Genomic DNA, 19,846 nt, shown 5'->3' with positions numbered 1-19,846 from the left:
ATAAGGGTAGCGCGCGGTGTTGTGACTCATTTTTACCCATACAAGTTCTAGCACAAAGGTTGTATGTAAAGCAAAAATTTTGTGTCCAAACAGGACTTACCAAGTTGGACTTATTCCAAAGCGGACTTATACCCAGGTACCACTATGGTGCCATGGTGTGGCCTTTTCTTTTCATAAATGCTTTCAGAGAGTGGGAAAAGTTCAGCCAGAGCACTTGCAGCTACAAAAGACCCGACTGTTTCTGCCTGCCCCTGTGAGTGCTGCATTATTCACTTTTGGACATTAACCTCCAGAGTTTTTACCCTTTCCCCACTATCCCAAAAAGAAACTGTACTTAGGCTTTAAAAAAGTAAATATTTGTGCTTTATGAGCTTTAGGTTAGGTTCACACTGGCATTTTATTCACGCTGCTATTCAGGAGATGGTATATAGTAGTTTCATGGGAAATTAATAGGGGAACGGGTGAGTACTGCTTACTGCTGCCTAATGTGCAGAAGACGGTAAATTAAGTATCAGAGCTGGAGTGCGAGTGGCTGGCAAGTTGCCACTGGGAACCGCACGGGTTGTGAACCTGCACTAAACAGGTAAAAAGAAAACTTTTGACAAAGTAATAAATGTGACAATGTCCACTCATTTAAAATAAAGTGACACACAATTGGGTCATTTAAAATTGTTTATTTTACCTAGTCATAAAAATACATCAAAACTCCACATGACCGGCATGTAAACATCAACAGAATATACCAAAATAAGCGCACTAAGCCTAAGAATACCAAAACATCACTTGGAAAAAAATATTCAGTTCGTTTATGACTACAGAAGGTATATAAAAGTTAAAAGGGAATGAATCCATTTATTTTATAATTCCAAGCCAATAAAAATATGATCAGTAATAGTGCAGTTTCTGCAATATTTTACAGTTTTATTGTGTTGAGATTTGTAAAACATGGCTCAGTCACATGGCTCTGGTAAAGGACATCTCTACCTTCTTGCAGTTGTCCTATAATCAGTACCCCCACCCTAAAGCTAAGATTCTCGCCCGATATTCGACCTGAGCTGATTATCGGGCAAGAAAAATTTGACGTGTGTACAGCCCGCGTCGTTCATCATCGCCAGGACGGATCCACGGACGATGAACGACGAGCGATCCTAATGCAAGGGAAGGGGGAGAGCTTGCAGCAGGGTGCCGCTCAGTCGCTCTCCTCCTCCCCTCTCCATAGAGCAGAACAGTACTGTATGTACAGCACTCGTTCATGCATCGTGCGGTTCTTATTGCAAGAATTGCACGTGTGTATGCGGCTATACACACCTGTCCTATGTGATTCCTACGAAGTGAAATCCTAAACTTCAGCCCTGATCTTCAGGGTGCAGCTTTGCTTGGAGCCCTAAAGCCATTTTCCCGGTACACATCCAGTGCATGCAACACTATGCATTCAATTCAATGGCAGAGCTGGAGTAAGGTACAGCTGTTCTTTTAAGCTTTTTAAATTTAGCATTATTATGGTAGCAATTTTTGGAATGTACAACTTCCTACAGATGAGGGTGGACTTCCCAATGTACAGTATTGTGTAAAAGTATTGGTCAAAGTTCTCTATAGCATTATAAAGTATATCCAAAATCCTTTTTTTTTCTTAAATTAGTATTAGAGTGTTGAAGGGATTTCAAATACAGGCTCTCTTAGTGTTTTATAATATCAGCCCATCTTACACCTCAAATCATCACAGTAGTTATTATACATGCATTATTAGGATTGTGTGATCAATACAACAAAAAAAGATTACCAGGACTCCAGATTTCAGATTTAGAATAAATTAAACTCTATGAAAATCAAACAAATATAAACCAATGTGTCTTGGACATGTAGTTCCACTTTATCAAAGAGATCTTTATCAATGAGATCTAAATGTCCCCTAAAAAATTAAATTATACCTGACTCACATGGCTTATCCGAGGATGTTTTTATAAAAAAAACAATTTGAGTATGCTAAAACAGGGGTATTCAATCCCAGTCCACTTGCAGACCAAATTTTAAAATAAACATTTACTGCATTTGTGAAATAATTTACTGCTGGCTGTTAGAAAGTTGGAAAGATGAATGCAGATCCTATCCCTCAAGAATTGGTGTTGGGCTGGGACCGTCTTCAGATTTTCAGGTGTGTCTCTATCATGGAAGTTTAACTTCTCTATTCGTATCAGGAATGGAAGCCGGGATTCCTGGGTCCTCCCCCGGTAAACAAACCATAATTTTGACAGATGGGACGCAATCAGGCAAGTAGGAATATTTAAAAAATCTGGCACTGGGCAGATCCCTATTCCAGAAAAGGAAAGGTGATGTCCCTTCTTGTGTGATGCCAAAGTTTTAAAGTGGAAGTAAGTTCCACTTTAACCCTTCTGTACCCTACAACAAAACCTTTTGGCTTTAGATATGCTTCGAAAAGAAACTCATGCAAACCTCAATTTCTCTGCAAATTTTCTTTTACTTTTTTTTTTTAAACACAAAGCCTTTCAGATTCACAAGACCTGACAACTTCTAGAGATGCTCAATGAGATGCAAAAAAGAAGTCTGCATGTTCTTCCTGCATTCACATTCTCCGGTTTCCCCCACACCTCCAAAAACATGCTGTTAGGTTAATTGGCTCCCATAACGTGTGGAGAATAAGCAGCTGAAAAGTAGAAGAGATAGAAGTAAGATCCTGAGATGTTTTCCTACTCACAGGGGATCAAGAAATTCAGTAGCCCAATTATAGAGTAACATTTATTCTATTTTTTGCAGGTACTTTTTCAGACCCTGATTTTGTGCTGAATTCCACATGGCTTGTTAGGGATTACTATCAGGTCGCATGTCTAATATATTACTTGTAAAGGATAAATGTACTTAAAAGTACATTTTTCCTTCTACCTATTGTGAAGAAATGAAAATTGCACTGCCAATATGGGATGTTCGATTAGGGATTTATACCTACAGTGGTCCTCTGCATTCCCATTTCCCATGCTCTGAGCATCTCAGTAATGTGCGGGGTCTCTGGTAAGCAGATACAGGTCATGTTGTTGTCTATGGGACCTGAAACCAGAAGTAAACATGGCTACCCAGTAGTGCACCAGTCAATGGATCAGAGTCCAGGAAGCAGCTGGCCTTGGTAAGTATATATTCCTAATTGCATATTCCACCAAGGGGGTGCCATATACGGTATATTTCTTTACTACAAGCAAAGGATATTTGTACTTTAGCGGTATAGTTTTTTTTTACAATTTAGAAATATTTAGGGTTTCAAACACCATATTGTTTTTTGTGTTCATTACACTTGTCACAAAATATGGTTCTCTTTGCTAGAAACAGATAATGGACAACCATTATTTTATTTGTATATGCAATATTTACTAAAAGGCACTACACAAATGCCCTAGATCATATATAACAAGGCAAACGGAAATATGTAAAGTTACATAAACCATGACAACCAGATTCCATCCATCACTCAACTGATTACAGTAAAATCTGATATCTATGTGTACATAATCAGTGGTCTTTGTCCTGCCTTATGTATATTACTATAATAATGCTATTTGAGCTGTATGCCTGCTAAAAGTACATTGTTTGGCATTGTTTGCAGCTAACCCAACCTTACTCATTATGGAATAGGTATTTTTTTTTCTAGTTGTTAAAGACTGTCAACCTATTTTATGATTGCCATACACAACATGATAAATGATAGTTTAATCATAGTGTGTGTATATATATATATATATATATATATATATATATATATATATATATATATATATATATATATATAGATATATATATATATAAACAATTTTGGGCTCACAAACCATAGTTTAAAAACGATCCGGTCCAATGTAGCCAAAGTGTGAATTTTCCAAATTACTGCAGTTCATTTTTAGGAATATACAATTCTAAACTAAACCAGTATTTCTCAACCAGAATTCCATGGAACCCTATTTTCTCCAGAGGTTGCTGGGGGTTCCTTGAGCAATGAGCGATTTTTGCCTCTCAGGTCAGTTTAGTGGACACCAATGATCTTTTAGAGTATCTGTAAAGGTGAAATTTTTTACAATGTAAGGGGCATTCTTCCTACTGACCACCACACTAATGTACCGTGAGCTGTGGGTATAGTAATTATAGAAGGGGTTTCCTAAAACTTGAATGTTATTTTTAGGGTTCCCCCATGCTAGAAAAGTTGAGAAACACTTCTTCAACAACTGCTTCATCAAGCAAATTACTGGTTACATATATATTCAGTAGTACATCAAAAGTAATGCAGCTCCAAAGCCTAGTTCTTTTACAATGCAGCCCTGGAAATGTCTATTAAAACTGCAAAAGACTCAGACCAAAGCCCAAAGGGTAGAAAACTCCTTTAGGAAAGCTATGATGAGGTATTAAAAAAAGTATCTATAGCCAAAACATTTTTAATTTTGCATAGAGTAAGGAATGGTTAACATCCCCTGTGAAAATGTTGCTTTACTTCCTGTCTTTGAGACATAGCAGAAAGTAGGGAAATCCAAGTCTGACTGGTGTCACCATTGTAATATTTCCCCTCTTGTTCCATTCAGGGGAGAATCTCTCTTTCTGTCCTAGTTAGAATATTTAGTAAAACAGACATATAACAATATAATCCTGATACATTCTGATCCTTCCCCACTCCATTAAAAACTAAGAAAAAATATTTTGGCTTTTAAAAATACAACATAAGTAAAACGTAGTAGTAAGTGGTCGATTCTAAAAATATTTAAAAGGCAACACAAATAACCAAATACAAAATTACAATGGCAAAATATAAGTACTAATCACCATAATAGATACTGTAAAGAACAAATGTAACACATTAAAGAGAAAAAAAAAATCAGCATTTTAGGGTGTTACCACCAAAATGAGCCACGGTCTGGGTTCCTTTCATTGTTGGGTACGCCAGTGGTGGGACTGCCACAGCATGGCACTGGGGCAGATCTAAAAACTCAAGGGTTCATCCCTTGAATCAGGAGACCCAAAGAGATAACTTTGTGCACAATTCAACAACATTAACAAAAACCTGAAATATCATTTGGGGTTGAATGACCCTCAGATTCACTACTGAACAACTACTTAGATGACAGATGAAAGTTCAGAGTTAAAATAGTACATCCAGTTTTAGGTAGTGTGTGTAACCACAGGAATGTCTATCTCTATGGCTGACATACGGGACCGTGATGAGTATGATGGCGGAACATAGCTGTGCATGCTCTGTACATGGGAATACAACGGCTGCCAAAATGGCGATGGCAAGGATTTACAGATGCAGTACCACAGAAATAGTAGAAGGGCTGTGAGGAACATCCCACCGGAGCTGCCTATGGCAACAAATACTGCAATGTCATAGGTGAAGAGAGGTCCATACTTTCTGTTTAACACGTTGGTATAAAATATAGCCCAGATGGATGGGGTCAGGCTAATGACACCGGCTAAGATATACAGCAAGCCGGCCACGAGATGGCAACCAGCACTGTTGATCAGACACTTGGCAATTTTTAGGTTCGGCACGTTGGAGTTAAAGGTGGTGTTGCATATTCCGGTTAGGCATAAGATGAGTGCAGATCCAGCGGTTAAGATGCTAAAGGGTAGAGCGAACTGTAGAACACGGATGTCAAGTTGGTTGACGCTGGCGTACCAGTCGGTGTCATACATCATACATTCTCTGCTCCATTCCTCCCGTGTGCACTTCACCCACAGTCCAATGCTGACCGTCAAGTTCTTCTCATTGCGGTTATAGGTGTAAAGTTTCATCTGCCGCCACTGGGGTAGCAGGGTGGCAGCAAACAGGCCTGAGATGGAGGCCGTGCCACAGACAAAGGCCAGAAGGGTCACAGCGTGCACTTCTTGGCAGCCCATTATGTTCTATTGTGGAACCTGGCAAAAAACAAAAATACTGTTATAAAACATATAATAAATTTATAAAAATCATGAACTTCTGTGGGGCTACTAAATACAGCTTCAGTGTCCTGGATGCTCACGGCTGTTCTTTAAGATGGACAGCCTCACATATGTTGGGGCACTGACCCAAAGTATTAAACCATTATAGTTTCCTTTACTGCTTTGTTTTCATAAGGCAATCGTGATAGTAAAGCTAGGTACACACATGCAATAATTATTGTTTGAAAACGAACGATCAACAATTATTCCCAAAAATCGTATTGTGTATATTTCTTTACATGCTGTAACGATTCGATAGTTCAAATATAATCCACCAATAATGTACACACACTAGATACGATCATTGAAACGATGCAGGAAGTGGCGTGTACAGGAGAAAGTGTATCACAGAACAATCCAGAACAATGAACGACCGTACACACAATAGATTACGAACGATCATCCCCCAATCAGATACGCCGGGACGGTCGTTCGTCTGCATCGCTGACCAGTCGTTCTGCACTTTTTTATAACAATTATCGAACGATCTGTCATGGATCATTCGTTTCCAATGACAATTATTACACGTGTGTACGCAGCCTTACGTTTAGTTTATCCTTAGGTGACAATGCTTACTTATTGTAATTTATAGTAGGGTAGCTTTGTCACCTTAGACATAAAGATATCCCCACCCCCATCAATTTTAATGCTGCCCCATGCACTTGCTGTAAAGATTCACCCACCCCGTTTGTTCAGTATGGTCAAAGCAACTACAAATATCCCTTGCTTTGTATATTTATTTTTTATTATTTATTATGAGATTTACACATACTTCCTGCTGGATCTGTAGGACAGATGTAAACTGCATTTACCCCACAACATATCAAACGTTTCTCCCTGCATGCTGAACAGATGGGCCATTGATGTCTATGGGGATGCAATGGTCTCGCTCTAGAGATCAGACACACATCCTGCTAGAGCATCCTCAATCAGTAAAGTTCAGGTTTCCTGCTGATTAGAAGGCTTTAGGCCCATCAGTAATCCTTCTCTACTTTATAAAGAAAAGAAAAAAAAAAGTTTTGGCTACAAATAGATTTTAACAGAATGGCAAATCTGTTAGTAGGTAAAACAGTACAAATATAAATATCCCAATTGTGCATTTTGTTTTCGGCCCGTAGTTCTTTTTCTGTCTAGCACTACATTCTGTGCCAGACTAACAAACTGCAGCTGTCAGTGCTGGGAGATCCTGAGCTGCGGGTGTGATTGTGTAGTCACACCTAGATTTCACCCACACGTTTGTTTTCATGTAGGGTTTTATACTGGATTTTTAAAGGTGTGCCAAAGTGACAAAATGGTTGAAGTGAAATATGGAGCATAGACAATACCCTTTAGTGATAACATTCCAAAAATAAAAACATACTAAGTAGTATGAGAAATACACATTAGATGTCCTCCATAGTTTGGCATCCATTTGTGCTGGGAGAAATATGCAAGGCTACTTACAGAGACCAATTGGCTCACAAACTGGCTGCCAAACAAATCTAATGAAGGATCATAGGGCTCATTTATATTTAACATTGCTATTTACTCTCTATTATGCATTACTGCACAATGAACATGAACAATTAAAATAGAAAACAAAAAAAAATGGCTGTGGTGTGTAGCCAGCGATGCCCCACAGTTTTCTAAGTTTTTTACAGCCAATAGAAAGATGATATTGGAGCAGCTCATTTATTATTTTTTGCTTCGCCAGCTTCTAAATCCCCTATCTGGTGCAGCGGTACCCCTGCTTCCTGAAATAAGGTTTTTATTTGGTATATACTATATGTGTATGTTAGGAGAGGTAACTGGCAGTGCATAGCAGACATCACTGTCCTCTCACTGGGGGATAACAGGTCAGGGATGTCTGAGATACAAATGTTCCCTTATCCAACATCTTTTGGGTAAAGAAAGGAGTATCACAGACTTACAGCAAAGGGAAATCTCCCCAGGAGGCATAGGGGCAACTATAAATAAAAAAAATGGTTTATTGGGTGCAAGATCTGGGCTACAGTAAACTAAAGAAATCATTATTTTTAATAAATGCAGCTAAATAAAATCTTTTATACAAATTAAACAGAATTCCATATAAAAAAACCTCAACCCTATGTGTGTATGTATTTTGTAATCTTTACTGTAGCCAGGATCTAAAACCCCACAAACCTAATCTCTCTTTCAGCTTTACACAGTGGGAGATAATGCTCGGTTTATATCAAAGTTAAAAGCAGCAAGTATCAAAGGGCCAATTGGCTACACAGAATCCCTATAAATAACCATAGAATTATAACTGTTGCCACCAGGATGAATAGAAAATGTTTTCCACTTTTTCCTGCTATACATATATATATGTATAATGATGCTACTACAAATAGTTATGTATGTATATATGGGACCGTAATACCTCTTGCCTTGTTTCGATTCATTTGAATGGAGTAACTGTTCCCTACCAGTTTAAGCCACTTATAAATATAGCATCATACAGCCCTTTGACTTTTGCAACCATTAACCGCTAATTTACCACGAACCAGGATTTAAAAAAAAAATGAATTCTTATAGCGATTGCCATTTAGTGGCGATTAAGCCAAATCCCACTTTATAGATATGGTGATCAGCACTGTAGTCCTAATCTGTAACAGTAATTGTAGTGGCAACCAGGCTAAAAAGCAGCAATGTTTTCAGAAGATCTCCATTTTTATTAGGCAGCAGCTTGCCCTCCTATTACCAGGCCCCATAGAAAGTAAGGGCAGGGATAAACCTGCTTCGGTAATGAGCAATCCTGTCCTGCTCCCGGCGGCTGGCTCACCTTGCAAGCCACTTGGTCACTGGTGCCACAACACTGGTTCTTAAAGTACCAGCATCTGCTTTTTCAACAGTAAGTGGTACTGGTACCAATCACCGATGTCCTCATTCATGCTGTGGGGAGAAACTACTTGTAGCATCTACCCCGAAGAAGCAGTAACAGCACCACAGCCAGTCTGAACATTTATCCTTTATTTCTTCAACCGAGTACCAGATAGTTATGCAGACCTGACAGAGGCTTTATAATTTCATCTATTCAAAACTAAAAATAAAATGCTGTCCGGAGTTGACTTTTAATATCTGCAGCTGCCAAATCCTGGAGGTCATGTCTGTCTAGTTTATTCCTTCCCCCACATCATTTTCTCATGGTGACTAGTGAATAGAGCTGTGATGGGTACAGCGCACCTTACAGATCAGCAGGGGGACCCGACATACTGCAAGGTGAAAACATTCACCAATTACACGCCACTTACATCCAGCAGGAACACTGTGTGGGTGGTTTGTGCAGCTATTGTGCTATTTTCGAGCCTTGACAGACAATACAGTCCTCCACAATTTGCTTTTCTGCCGGAAACACTAAAGGCAAAAAAGACCTTTTAAAATGCATTATTTTTTGTACAGATTTATATTCCTGACCTTTCCAGTTTTTTGTACTTCATTCCCCCTCAATTAACCCTATCCTTGGATTAAAGGGGACTGGTCACAAAGAAATGCATTGGCTCCCTTTGTTCATTAATTTGCAGATTTTGGTTTTTTTTTTGGATCACTAACCCTGGATCATGCATGCAGAGTTCTGGCTTCAGGGCTGTAATGGCAGACCACCCATCTCCATATGGTTAGAACACTTTACGGCTATCTACCTTGGGTGAATGTGTGCTTTGGAGGCAATTTCTCAAGCTATTCATTACTTGTTAATTAGAATTTTACATGGTACAGTTTAATGAGTGCTCTGCTCTAGCTGGCAGCAGGTCAATCAATCAGCATCATATGTTGGCGCTAATAAGACTGTGAGTCAAAGATGAATACATCATGTCAGCTTTACCGCCACATGCTGGATCTTGTACTAAAATAATTAATATGGAGCATTTAAAGGCACCGGTGACATTCTACATAGAATTCTCTAGAAAGGCTACAATTAAAGAAGAATATTTTAGAGTTTTTCCATATTTACTGAAGAATACATCTACATCTGAACTGGATGACTTACTTTGAAAAGGCACTGTGTGACAATAACTTTTTTTTTTAATACCAAATTAATGTTTTTCCCTTGTTTTGTATCTCAGTGCTGATCTCCTCCAGGCTTTTCCTGTCTATATGCACATCAATACACTGGACCAACTTCCCCATAAAGACAACCAAGGACTATGTATGAGCAATGTAGTCTCTGTCTGTGACACAAAGTAGCAAAGTTGATGTCACTTTAGGAAGTGTCTGAATTCTGATCCATTTTCACATTTTCAATGAAAGCTGCAGATTTTATCATTTTCAACACCTTATAAAACTTCATTACCATTTTAATATTTTTATAAGATTTTCCTAATTGGGATTAGATCTACTTGAACTCTATCCCTATATTTCTTTGTATAAAAAAAAATAAAATAAATCAGCCTTTAAAACTGTCTTACTCTTGAACCTTGCCAACTCTTCTAAATGCAATTGCATTGCAGCAATGTTCCATGTATTATGTGTTCCCATGTATAGGTGTGCAGGTAGCAGATTAATGGAATACGGATCTCCACAATATATAGTTATATTTGTACATCTCATGCCAGTACTCGACAAGCGAGTGGCTCATACTCTGGCAGTTTCTTTCTTTCTTGCTTAAGAAGCTGTCAGAATGGAAATCTGGAAGTGGCAGCGCAGTGCTTTCAGCCCTGGCACAGTATGTGACAGATCTTCATCTGTGCACACTGACAACCCGCCACTTATTTATTGGAACAGGAAGAGGCCTGTGTATTGGTTTTATTAAATCCATGTCTAAATAAAGGGGACCTGTCACAGCCTAAAGCTGCAGAGAAGCCGTTACCATCTCACAGGAGTGGTACTAGTCCTGATCCATGAGGCTTTCTTAGTGTTCACCGACCCAGAACTACCTCTGCTTCCGATTTCAGATCTCATAAACTACAAGTATTTGGGCAAATGTGTTCTTTTTATTCAAGTTTCCGTGTTAGTGTTCATAAATCAGGCCTAAAGGTTTTTATTTTTTTTTTATGAACATATATGTGTTCCCAAGGTACACATTTCTTGGAATGTCTTTGGACTGCATAGTAAAGACATAAGCTGCTGAGCTATAGCAATAGTAATATGCCTTATGGAATGCTATTTTTAGCATTGACAGTCAATGAAAAATGTATTCCAAATGTAATCCAAATCCAATCAGTCCTATTTAATGTACAGCTCTGCATAGTATGTTGGTGCTATTTTAATCCTGTTTATTATTATTAATAATATTAATAATAATATTAAAATGTGATGAGCGTTAACATGGTAAATTTTGTTTAAAAAGTTGCTTTTAAATCTTTTCAAACCTGCAACTTTAATACTATACTTTTAAGGGTCTTGCCCTTGTGGTTATGGGGTAGCAATTGTCTCCCAATAGTGTCTATGTTGTCACCTTGGCACACCCCTGATGAAAAGTACAAACAGCCATGCAGACACACATTATGCAAACATGGTGCACTGCTATCACCATCAGGAAGCCGATGTAGTATAGTGAGTGCACGTAGACAAAGGTGAAGGAGAAAAACTTCACTAAATATGCTCCAACTGTTATACTCTAAATTCAAACAAATGCCATCCAGCTATAGTTTAGATCTACAGTAAAATAGAGCGCCTCCGAGAGGCAGACAAAGGTCTGCTAGATTTGTGACCTGTAAATGACAGAACCCTTCCAACAGTCACATTTAGAAATTATCTTTTATCATCCTGCGCAGGTTTACATCTTACCCACCAATATTTACCAGGCTGTTCTTTACTGTGCAAGTTTTATACATAAAGCCCAATATTTCTATTACTCTGAAAATGGTTTATAGTTCACATGGCTTTTACAAGTAGTGCTTCCTTACAGGGTCATTTCAGCCAAATTTAGGAATTTGTTAATAGGTATGACCTGTTAGAACCAGGGATATTACAGAGATACTGTAAATGTTTCAAAATATATAAGATGTTAAGGACTGCTGGATTGTCAATACTGAAAGTGTGTAAAAAGTTTGAGAAGTGACCCAAACCACAGACATGGGGCTGTATAGGGCCCCCCTTGGAAACTCCAATTTCCTCCCCAATGGTTCCACCATTTTAGGTTGTGTTCAAGCCAGTGAAGGACAAATTCTTCACAAATCATTCTAGAAGTTCATTGTTTAAAAAATTTCACATCATCTCACTGTTTTCTGCTCAATTCATTTCTTTTCTTTTTGTGATCCTTTATAAAGAGTCTTGGTGATAGATATGTCAAATGTAGCCAAAGTTTATTTTTTTAGGCGGGCCATAGAAAGCATTTAGTTGTGATCTTTAGCAGTCTCATGTAATGTGTCTCCAGGCTATGGCTCTGTAATCTCTGACTACCTCTGCTGCTTTTCTGCAATGGCCGGCCATGGATCACTTAGCACCACTTCCCTGAAGTAACAGATTTTCATAAATGCCGCTCCTTCCTCCATGCTCCATGCTGTTACCTTCCCTTCTCTCCTCAATCTCTGGTTTGTCTACCAAAGGTTCCATGTTACAACATGAGTGTACACAGAGTTAAGGATTCTCTTTATACCAGCTTTTCCCTTCAGTCTTGCATAGTTCAGTGTTCAACCCAGACATTTTTTTTAAGCCCGGTGGGAAGAAATTGAAGGTGGGTTGCAGCCCCTGTATTCAGTAATGACCCAAAAACAGCCGGGTGGTTACTGAAAAGTGTCGGGTGGTGCGCCCGGCTAAAAGGTTATAAGTTGTGCAGGCTCCTCTCATGTGCTGAAATTGCTTACTCATTTACTGATTATCCTGCATCTGACAATGTACATTAGAAACTGCAGCAAGTCAGACAAAGCCCAAATCATTTCCTGGCTGGAGGATATTCGGCTTCAACTAATTATTTCCCAGCCTGACTGTCCCTGGTTGCTCCTTAGGGTGACAGTTTTCAGGAATCTTTGTACAGCCCCTCCTAGGAGGAGAGACTCATTGATAAAATCACTATAGTAAATTGCTATAAAAAAATCACTAAAAATGCTTTTAAAACAATGTAATTAAATAAAGTTTTATTCTGACATTGCATTTACATTATTAAAGAAGAAAGAAAAGGTAAAATATAAATGTAAGACGCTTTGCTCTGCATGGGTTAACCACAGGCGCATGACAACCACAGCCTTAAATCTGAATGTTAATATTTATTCTTCAGGAAAAGATTGCTATAAAAAAACTGGCAGAATATTTTCCAATAAATAACAGCAGTTTTCTCAAGCATTCTATTCCCAGTGTACCTGTTTACATCTGGAATAGTACAGTTCCACATCCTCATCCTTCTCTACTTTATTAAAATCAATGAATAACCAAACAGATGGAGCTATGGGAAAACTGAAAGGTTTATTGGAATAGAAAAAAACAGTTTGCAAGTTCTCTCTATATTGTTCTTTGTTGTATAGTAATGGTATAGCTGTACACTTATAATAAAAACAGTATATAAAATTCACAGTTATTGCATTTTAAAAACTAGCTTGGCTCACACTTACTAGGGTTCAATAAAATATTTTTTTGCCTCCAGAATGTTTTTTTTACCCTGTTCCCATATGGAAACTGCTTTTTTTTTTTTTCAATGTCTTAATACAAGTGGTTGAGTACGGTTGGAAATCTGCCACATCCAGCGTCAAATGACAGCACCCATGTAGTATAGTGACAAAAGGTACTGTATTTCCAAACCTAAAATGTTTAGGCTACGTACACACGTTAGATATTTCTGGTCTCAGGGCTGGTACGGGACGAGAATCTGGCATGAGTACAGCGCTCGTCTGACGTTGTTCATGGATCTTTCCTAGCAGAATGACGAGCGATCGCAATACAAGTGAAAGGGAGAGAGCACAGCGGGGTGCTGCTTGGTCGTGCTCTCCCCTTGCTTCTCTATACATCAGAACGATGCTGTATGTACAGCGCTTGTTCATGCATTCTTTAGTCATTTGTAAGGATCGTGAAATATCCTTTTCAATTATAAAAGTCTAATGTGTGTACGTAGCCTTAGAGTGTCAAACTTCCAGGTTTATTAACCACACTAAAATGCCACTGTATCTGGTTACCAGTTGTTTTTAGAAACCACCAGTGTGGACTATATAAGCATTAAGCTATGTACACATTTTAGATAAAAGTCGCCTGGGACCAAGAGTGAAAATCTAACATAGGTAAAGCCATGGTGGATCAATGAATAGCCAATCAGGAACAACCACTGTTCACTCCTATAGAAGAGAGCACAGCAGGGTGCTGCTCGCTCATCCTCCCACCTCCCCTCTCCATAGAACAGATTCACACTGCTTGTTTGTTCATCTTTCGTGATTATTTCCAGCGACATTCCTCTGACGTCTATTAGACAGCTGTACAAGCCTTTATACTGACATATTATAAACATTTCAGTGTAGTCAATATATTGTCCTACCCAGGTAAAATGCAGCCTTTTCCAATCAGATAAACTGAATGCACCATGAACTGAATAAACTATTTGTTCAGAAAACAGAATTTCATGTGGGTTGTGGGTGGTTAAATATTAACAGTCCGATATAGTTTGCTATAAACAAAACAAAAATTCCCTCTTTTACCTGTGTACTATATAAGACATATGAAACAAATGAATTGGCTCAAAAGTTTCCAGTCACTGGCAAATTTTATTAGCTTGAGGTTTCCCATTTTTGATAAGCATATAGCATACTTCCTTACTATTGTACTGCACTATAGCAGACGTTGGTGCTATGCAATATTTACAGAGACTTTTAGGTAGGCAGTACCTACAGACCTCCTTATAGGTAAGGATATCTAAAGTAAGAGAACAGATCTCTTCATAAGGTGTTTCAGTATGGCTAAAGATACATAAAAATTGGATTGTATGAGATCAGATCGTATAGGTAAAGGCAACTCTACAACAGAACCTTTGCCCAAGGTGGTCCCTTATATTTGTATGGTAGCTATCTGATGATGGCAGACACCCCATGTAAGAGCAGATGGGAGAAAATCCTCTAGCTGTCACTGTATACCTCTGGATGGATATTGTTAAGCCCCTGCTAAAGTATATTAACATTAATTGATTGGTCTGTTACTCCAAAACCCTTATAATAGGAATATATTATAAAGAGTATATTTTATGATTGGCAGTTGCTTTTTCTCCCTCATATCTATACACACACACAAATGCAGTCACAGTGATTCATACTGTCAGTAAAATGCAGTGAATTGCTGACCATGGCAATCATTGCACTGGGGGGGGGGATCATTTATTTGCCTCTGTTTACCCCTGCAGGAGTCTCTTAGAGTTCGTTCCCACCTGCCCACTGCTGTGCGTTGCAATATTTCTATTGCTAATGGATGATCTATGCATTAAAACAGGCTTATGCAACCTGTTCAACATACGTGAACCCTTGAAATGGCTTTCAGGTTTTAAGAACCCCTTTTATATTTACTATATCCACAGCTCACAATATATTAGCCTGGTGGTCAGTAGGAAGAATTCCTCTTACATTGCTGCCCATTGGGAAGAATGACACCCATACACATAGCCAAAAAGATGATTTTTGCTCTAAATAGCATTAGGTATATGTAGCACAATGCAGATGGATCGCAGCGTACACACCACTATATAAAAAAAATGAGATTTGATAGCTTGGTAGCTCATTCATTTAATTTAGCTATAGATAATAAGGTGACACATGAGTGTGAATGGACTCTAACAATCCTTACTCTTTCTATATATATATAATTATTGTGTGGAGCATTACAAAAACAGAAAATGCTTTGTCCCTATGGCTCTTAGACTGTAAGCTCTTCGGGGCAGGGTCCTCTCCTCCTCTGTCACCGCCTGTCATTTGCAACCCCCATTTAATGTACAGCGCTGCGTAATATGTTGGTGCTATATAAATCCTATTTAATAATAATAATAATATATATATATATAAATATCTTGGACGATTCATCAGCTTGTTCTAGCCCGTGTGGAACTACAAGTGCCAGCTGGTGCCCCAACTTTCAGTGTATACCATAAATTGGACATTTTCCAATCCCCAGTACCAGGATCCCCTGGCATTCTGTATCATGGAAATATCTGACTATTACTGATTTAATATTACTGTGATGACATTGGTCACATTTTACCATACCTCCGATCATATCTGGCAGTTTCTGGTAACCTTGCAGCAATGTAGATCTGCTCTAGAACTCTTCCATCCCCTGGAGATTCGCTGGAAGTGCAATAGTCAGACACCCCCCTATAGCGATCATGAGTCACCTCTGCTATATCATAATCCAGTGTTTGACACAAAGAAAAAACCTGACATTTGTACGCAATATATATACACACAGCCCGATCAATCACCGACCAACCTGTAGCTTGCACCACCAGCCCGCACTATTGATCAGTCGGCTCTTGCAGCAGTGGCATTGCACTGGAAGTTGCCGCAGGTGTCTCTGGCCCGGCTGCCGAGCCGCTCGAGGAATATTTGGATACAATGTAACACTTTGTAGAAGGTTAGGGATAAATAAGATTCCATACAGACCTTCCAGCAGCACGAGCTCCGGATCAGCGCTGCAAGTCCGAGGACTCCCACACACCGCACTGAGCATGCGCAGTATTCCCGAGAGGAGGATTATGGGATTGTAGTCACCAGGTGCTCCCTGCTGCGTACGGCTTCCGTACGAAAAAACTACAATTCCCAGAATTCCCTGGGATTGGAGAAGTTTTTGTTGTCAGTGTGGGTGCAGGTGGTGGCTAGATGCTGGGTGTTTCCCTCACGGGATAGTAACACCTTTCTGTAGTAAGAGAAGTGCTGCAGTCATGTATTAAGAAGCATAATGGAGCAGGCTTATGTGCACTTTATTGTGCGGAAATTCTATAACTACTATATAATTATAGCAAATAATATGGTATTTGTAAAGACATGAGATTATCAACTGGAGATGTAGGGGTTTTAAGGAGCACGTAATAATATTATTATTACACAGTATATAGCGCCGACATATTACACAGCGCTGTACAAAGATCAAAGGGCTCATAATCTAATGCCCATACCATAGTCATATGTCATTATTACAGCCTAAGGGCAATTGGGGGGGAAGACAATTAACCTCACTGCATGTTTTTGGAATGTGGGAGGAAACCGGAGTACCCAAGGGAAACCCACACAGACACGGGGAGAACCTGCAAAACTGTACATTTGTCTGGAATTCCTCCAAAAGTTATTTTCCTGATTTGTGAGGATGACAAGGTGTTATTATATTTAAAGAGGAAGTAAACTCAAAACTGCCCAAAACAAAAAAACAAACACTTTCAATGCCACAGAGATGTCGATCAGTCCGAAGGTTTCTTTTATCGGGTCCCGCGTCGTCCCGGCATTCCGTCTTCAGACTGCTAGGTGCTTCTCCGTTTCTTCCGGGTTCTTTTTCCTACGTAACCCCACGCAGGCGCTAGATCGGGTGACGTGGACTGGGAAAAAACTTGCCGACCTCACTGTGCGTGTGTGAGATCGGCATTTTTTCCCTTTTGACAAAAGGACTCCTTCTGCGCATGTCCGATGTTCTCGCAGAAGGAGCACCCAAGAGCCTCCCAGGATGCGTGACGTAGATATCCTGGGAAGCTGTACTATCCTATTCATTCTTGATCTCCTAGACCAGGGGTCAGCAAACTCCGGCCTTTAGGCCAGATACGGCCTATCTGGTAGACTTAATCCCAGCCTGCAACCCGCGGCAGAGCCACCAAAGTTCCAGGTCTGCATGCGGCTCTTGAGCCTCCGTGTGGTGGCCTCCCATCCCTATTTACCGCGTCTGGCGTTAACACTTCCACCGCCGGGGTAAACAGGGAACATTGCGTCTCCTCTGCATGCATTGCGGAGGAGAGAGATTTCCCTTCAGGGGGTGTTTCTGGTGGGGGCAGAGCCATTAGGGCGAGACTCGAGAGAGAGTCCGGCCTAGTCTGCTTCTGTCTACCCCTGAAATGGCCTAGAGGCCAAAAAAGTTTGCTGACCTCTGGCCTAGACGATCAAGAATAAGGGTGGCAGTGCTGCACCTTTTTTTTTTTTGCACTTAAAAAAAACAAAACAGAATTTTTACCCTACATGAGAGTGTTTTTTACCCTTTTATGTGGGGTGAAAATTCAGAGTTTAGGTACGCTTTAAAACTGAAGCAACAACGTTTCATGCAGGGCTCGACAATTCACAAGATAACAAGTACTACCATTAATACCGGAGGAGACGAATACCTCCTTTTTTGCAACGAAGCTTACAATCTAGGACAGTAGTAGCTGTACGTTGGTGTACAGAATATCTCTCACTGATTTACCCACAAATGTTCTCTATATCAGTATTTCTCAATCAGGGTTCCTCCAGAGGTTGCTGGGGGTTCAATGAGCAGTTTGTGCCTCCTGGGTCAGTTTAGGTGACACCAATAATCTTTCTGGCTATCTGTAAGTGTGACATTCTTCCCACTGACCAGCAATGTAAGATATTCTTCTCACTGACCACCATTATAACCTTTTCAAGGTTTCCCATGTTAAAAAAAAGTGGAGAAAGATTGATCTAGCATTGGGGGGGCGGGTGGTGTAGCATACAATAAACAGGGGAATAGGTATAGCTGTATATAGTCCAAGGCTACGTATGCACATGCAATAATTATCGTTAGAAAACGAATGATTAATGCCTGATCAGCGATTATTCAAAATGATTTTGAGCGATCCTATAGTGCACAATTTTGTACATGCTGTAACAATACGGTCGTTCAAAAATAGTCCACTAATAATGTACACACGCTAGATACGATCATTTGAACGATGCAGGAAGTGACATGTACGAACGGACCTACTATCATCGCCCAATCAGATCTGTCAGGACGGTCTTCGTTTCCAGCTACATTCCTCATTCATCGTCGTCAATGGCCAGTCATTGTGCACTTTTTTGTTAACGATTATCGATTGACCGTTCAGGCACCCTGCTGTTTAGCTATACAAAAGTATAACAATAGCAGTTGTTAGGGGATGTTTGTTAGTAATGCAACATGGAAGATAATTAAAAACCTTCTTTATGACATCAGAGGACATGTGTACATTCTGTAGGTTTTTACTCAGGATTTTGAGAATGATTGTATTGGGCAATGAAAATCTAGAAAGTGTAGGAAAAGCACTGCTGCCTGTGATGGTTAAGGTGCATACACACGTGCAATAATTGTCATTGGAAAGGTTCTTTCATGATCCTGCGCTGCGCGCTCTCCCCCTTCATTTTCATTAGGATTGTTCGTCGCCCGTGGATCCGCCAGGACGGTCGTTCAGACGATGGACAATGGGCGCTGTACACCCCCAGATTCTCGTCCGATATCAGCCCTAAACTAATTATTGGACGAGAACTACTGGACGTGTGTGCGCAGCCTAAAGCTATGTACACAGGTGCAATAATTGTCGTTAGAAAACGAATGACAGATCAACGATTATGCACGATTATTTCGAATGATTGTATTGTACGATCGTTCAGATATAATCCACCAATAATGTACACACGCTAGATACGATCGTCTTGTACGATTGTTCAAATATAATCCACTAATAATGTACACACGCTAGATACGATTGTTTGAACAATGCCGGAAGTGACATGTACAGGAGAAAGTGTATCACAGAACCATCCGCTATCACTGAATGACCGTACACAAGATAGATTGCGAACAATCATCGTCCAATCAGATCCGCCGTGACGGTCATTCGTTTCCAGCAACAATCCTTGTTCATCGGCGTTGTTGTGCACTTTATTGTCAACGATTATCGGACGAACGGATGTTAGTCGTTCGTTTCCAACGATAATTATTTCACGTGTGTGCGCAGCTTTAGGCTCAGGAGATTTGGATTAAGGTTTGGTGATTTCATCATGCTGTGTTTATTGAAGCCTCTGACATGATATTC

General features: G+C 39.7%; 2 protein-coding genes across 9 annotated transcripts in view; one reads left to right on the top strand and one right to left on the bottom strand.

The window, feature by feature from the left end:
• Positions 1-19,846, top strand: part of ADAM22 (ADAM metallopeptidase domain 22) — a 159,476-nt gene that overhangs the window by 75,249 nt on the left and 64,381 nt on the right. The gene's annotated exons all lie outside the window — the stretch shown is intronic.
• CLDN12 (claudin 12) lies at positions 660-16,529 on the bottom strand. Of its 2 annotated transcripts, none has more exons than XM_072412797.1 (2): positions 16,464-16,529; positions 660-5,901 (listed from the first exon to the last, which is right to left on the bottom strand). In XM_072412797.1, the coding sequence occupies exon 2, from the start codon at positions 5,881-5,883 to the stop codon at positions 5,146-5,148; it is 738 nt and encodes a 245-aa protein (XP_072268898.1). In that variant the 5' UTR covers positions 5,884-5,901; positions 16,464-16,529; the 3' UTR covers positions 660-5,145. The 2 variants fall into 2 exon arrangements, with proteins under 2 accessions (XP_072268898.1, XP_072268899.1); XM_072412798.1 differs by lacking the exon at positions 16,464-16,529 and adding an exon at positions 16,291-16,430.

The sequence above is a fragment of the Pyxicephalus adspersus genome, chromosome 5 (assembly GCF_032062135.1).
Source record: "Pyxicephalus adspersus chromosome 5, UCB_Pads_2.0, whole genome shotgun sequence".
Taxonomy (NCBI): Eukaryota; Metazoa; Chordata; class Amphibia; order Anura; family Pyxicephalidae; genus Pyxicephalus; species Pyxicephalus adspersus.
The sequence above is the reverse complement of the archived record's forward strand: the minus strand, read 5'-3'. Positions and strand labels throughout refer to the sequence as shown.

Bases quoted from the DNA above. Each gene is read 5' to 3' on its own strand.
- CLDN12 (XM_072412797.1), bottom strand. From the start codon at position 5,883: ATGGGCTGCCAAGAAGTGCACGCTGTGACCCTTCTGGCCTTTGTCTGT.